General features: G+C 53.5%; 2 protein-coding genes across 2 annotated transcripts; both read right to left on the bottom strand.

Moving 5' to 3' along the window:
* Nucleotides 1-239: 239 nt before the first annotated feature.
* SETTUDRAFT_149802 (uncharacterized protein) lies at nt 240-1710 on the bottom strand. The gene is made up of 2 exons (XM_008026107.1): nt 1030-1710; nt 240-973 (listed from the first exon to the last, which is right to left on the bottom strand). The coding sequence occupies exons 1-2, from the start codon at nt 1450-1452 to the stop codon at nt 551-553; spliced, it is 846 nt and encodes a 281-aa protein (XP_008024298.1). The 5' UTR covers nt 1453-1710; the 3' UTR covers nt 240-550.
* A 209-nt stretch (nt 1711-1919) lies between these two features.
* SETTUDRAFT_168648 (uncharacterized protein) lies at nt 1920-2486 on the bottom strand. Its single transcript, XM_008026106.1, has one exon. The coding sequence runs from the start codon at nt 2470-2472 to the stop codon at nt 2074-2076; it is 399 nt and encodes a 132-aa protein (XP_008024297.1). The 5' UTR covers nt 2473-2486; the 3' UTR covers nt 1920-2073.
* Between the last annotated feature and the right edge of the window lie 1200 nt (nt 2487-3686).

The following is a 3686-nucleotide window of genomic DNA, read 5'->3' as shown; positions in this document are numbered from 1 at the left end:
AAAAGAGCCGCTGGAGGATTGCTTTGCTTTCTAACATCTCTTTCTGTTATCAAAATGCTCTTTAGCACTAGGCGTCTAGTAAGCGATAGCTATCGCTTACCTAGACAAAGGCCGAAGCACCACAGACACACTTCAAGCACAAACTCGTATTTGTAAATAAATCTAGTTAGAACGGCCTCGGCCAAAGTCTTACATAGCCTCGAGCTCACTAGACTCTAATGGAACAATAACAATAACGCCTCAGTTCATAACTGTTCATCGGTTTGTGCCAAGTTTATGTAAAAGAAGAGGCAGCGAGGTATGCATACGACGCAGACGGGAGCGCAACCGGGAGCACGCGCCTGGATGAGTTGAATCATTTGTCCAGGTGTAACCGCCCCGGAGCGTGTGAACATGTGCATGCATAAAGGGATGGAATACACCCAGATATTTGCTCATGTAGAAGCTCCAATCAAGGAGTCACGCTATTAGTCGTATTCGTTCACGTTGCGCCCACGCACTTTGGGGCCCGTTACCGGTTATTGGTATGATTAAGCCGTCCGAAGAATGGTCAGGATAATGGTGGCGTGACGAGTCCGCCACAATTTCCAGCTTGGGTATCGACATGCTGGACCCCCTCTTCTAAGCGTCTCGACTTTGCACCAATTGCACCACCAGGGTGATTCCGCTTGAAAACGGCCTTGGTATCGTCTTGGTGCAGCGCCTCAGCAACAGTCAGCGCAAGCATATCTCCGACAGCAATGGTCACTGTTGTGCTCGTAGTCGGTGCGCAAACTCCAAACGACACCTCTTCCAACTCGTGTATAGGCGCGGGTAGCAGTATGGAGCGTGGCCGACTCTGGAGAATGGGGCATTCCGAAGGTTTGGTGTGTGATGTAATGGCAAGGATGGGTGTGTTAGAGGGGATATGGTCCAGGACAGCCATGAGCTCTGCTGTCTTGCCAGAGTAGGATATGAACATGACGGCGTCATTCTGTGACGAGTCAGTCAGTACTGGTCGGGCGCTTTAGAATGATGGCCAAATCCCACCTTCCTGATGTCGCCGAGATCGCCATGCAGAGCCTCAGCAGCATGCAGAAAGGAACTCGCAATGCCCAGGCTTTTCATCGTGGCGACAATCTTGCGGCCTACAAGCCCGCTTTTGCCCACACCGCACACTATGAGCTTGCCTCCGGCGTCACTGTTGGTGGTAATGACGTCGACAGCCTGGAGTAGGCCATGGCGGGCTATGTGGTCAGACTGATATAAAAAGGTGACTTGTGACAGGGCAGTGGCAGCGGTGGAGAGGACGTCGACGGCGCGAGCAAGAAGACGCGCTCCGTTTGCGTCCTGTGCAGCCAATGGCGGGGTCAGTGGCTGTGTGTCCGAGACGGCGCGTTTGCGCTTGAGGGATACTGGAGCAGGCGACGAGGGCCGTGGTGGGGGGGTGTTGGCGAGGCCTTCAGCCATCATGGTTGGGAATATGTGAGGACTGCGCGAGATGCTGGCCGACGCAGGGTCGACGGCTGGTGTAAGTATATCATAATCACCGGGGCCCTGCTATCCAAGTTAGTTGGTCTCGGGCAGCCTCGGAGGCGAGGTGTAAAGCGCGTGTCGGAGAAACGACGCTGGGCCGAAGGGGGCCAATTGATGTGAGGCTCGCGATGGCCTCGGCCGGGTCGATGATGACATGACGCGCGACCCGCCATTTGCGGCGGACAAAAGGGCGCCTCATGACAGGCGTGGTCGGGACATAGAGGCAGGCCGGCGGCGCAGCGATAATGGAGCTTCATTTGCGGTGGTTGATAAAAAATCCATGGCGACATAGGCGCTAGGCCGCACTGTCCCGGCGCTAGGCCTGATGCAGCACTAGTCGCCTGCCGCCGCCCGCGGCCCAACCATCGTTGCACGCTTCTTCCACCGCAGCCTTCGATCGCCGCCCACAGTCGACTACGGACAAGTGTGGGGCCCTTGGTACATACACACATCCATCCACCATCCATCCACCATCCATCCACCATCTGTCCATCCATATGCACGCGGCCTTGTCCATGTCCATGTCCATGCCGTTGGCGGCTATGTCGTGCATCAACATCACGGCAAGCCCGCTGCCTGACAGAGCTGCCCCCGGCGCGCCCCCATGCTCGTCAGCCCCTCCACCTCGACGCCATTCAGCTTCGCCATGCCCAGTTCTCTCCGATACAAGGCCTGTGCCTGCTCGCTGGCCGTCAACAGCACCATGAACCGGAGGTTCTCCATGTCGATGCAGATCTCGCGACAGCACGCAATGAGCCACTTGCCCACCCCTTGGCCTTGGTGTTCAGCCGCAACGTAGACATCGGTTAGGTGCGCGAGCGTCACGTAGTCTGTAATCATGCGCGCCATGCCCATGGGCGTTTGGACGCCATTCGACACCAAAAAGAGGCCCAGGGTGAGGCTGTTGTCGAGCATGGTCGATAGGCTTGCAGGCGAAATGGGCTTTGCCCAGAACATGGCCTCCGTGGCGAAAGCCTCTTGAACAAAGGCATGCGGGAGAAGCAACCGATCAGACGAGATGAGGTACGTGTGCGTGCCGATTGTGCGCTCCCATTGGAATATCTTCTTGTCCATTGTGTCGAGATGTGATACCAAGGCCAACGAGGAGGCGCCCTCTGTACTCATGGGCTTCTAGTGTTGAGTCTGCTATTTTCTACTTGCGCGTGTTTTGCCTCGCCTAAGTATCCGTGGCTTACGCCCTAGACGCCGGCACGGTCATATCATTGCAGAATGCGGCTAAAAAGCCCATCCGACGACTCGATCGATAAGCCGATTGTCTAACACGCTGGTAAGCTCATGGGAAAGCATCAATAGCGTTATACCACTCATATTAAAGAGAGAAGATAACAAGACTTCAAGTTGGGGATATTCATACTACTAAAAGCCGTTCGGAATATCGTATGCCACGCTTACTATCACGTGGGGCGAGTAGGTTTGCTAGCGCCCACGTTGTTACGAAAGCTAGTCCTCTTCCATACAGTAAGCACGTTATGTTTTGCTGATCAGCTTTCCTTGATAAAGCACGGATAGCTGCTGTAAGTGAGAATTCGTATCTTGAAATGTGTATCGAAGTTATGCTAATTATCATTGCTACGAAAGATATGCAACAATCTGTGCATGTATAATAGGAAATCCTAGCCGTGTGATGATAATCAGAAATGTTACAGTGAAAAGTACTGCTCGTGTTCAGCTTCGGCGGTTCTTATGTTACAATTGTATAACGTATGTGGCAAGCGAGCGCCGCAGGTAAGCGAGCGCCGCACCCCACCAAACCTGCGCACCTCTCCTATCTCAACGAACAATGGCTCAACGTAGCGCTACTCAATTAGCTTTGAATAAAGCAGATATTTAGCTTGCTATTTCTTCTATTAATCTCTATTAAACACAAAGTAATTGTCGCGCTGCTGCTGTCTACAACGTGTCTAAACGAACAATCCGCCACCGACGCGCTGGTATACCTGCTCGACGCGATTGCCAGCCTAACTCAAAGAAGCTCACTAAGCTAGAAGAGGAGGTGATAGTTGATCATATACTTGATCTAGATCTACGTGGATTTGCGCCCACGTATGCTGCTGTGCGCGATATGGCTGATAAGCTGCTGGCTGCGCGCGGCGCTGGCCAGGTTGGGCAGAAGTGGCCAGCCAACTTTGTCAAGCGTACAGACAGTCTTA

The sequence above is a fragment of the Exserohilum turcica genome (assembly GCF_000359705.1).
Source record: "Exserohilum turcica Et28A unplaced genomic scaffold SETTUscaffold_16, whole genome shotgun sequence".
NCBI lineage: Eukaryota > Fungi > Ascomycota > Dothideomycetes > Pleosporales > Pleosporaceae > Exserohilum > Exserohilum turcicum.
Note: the sequence above shows the minus strand (reverse complement) of the source record. Positions and strands in the feature narration are given on the sequence as shown.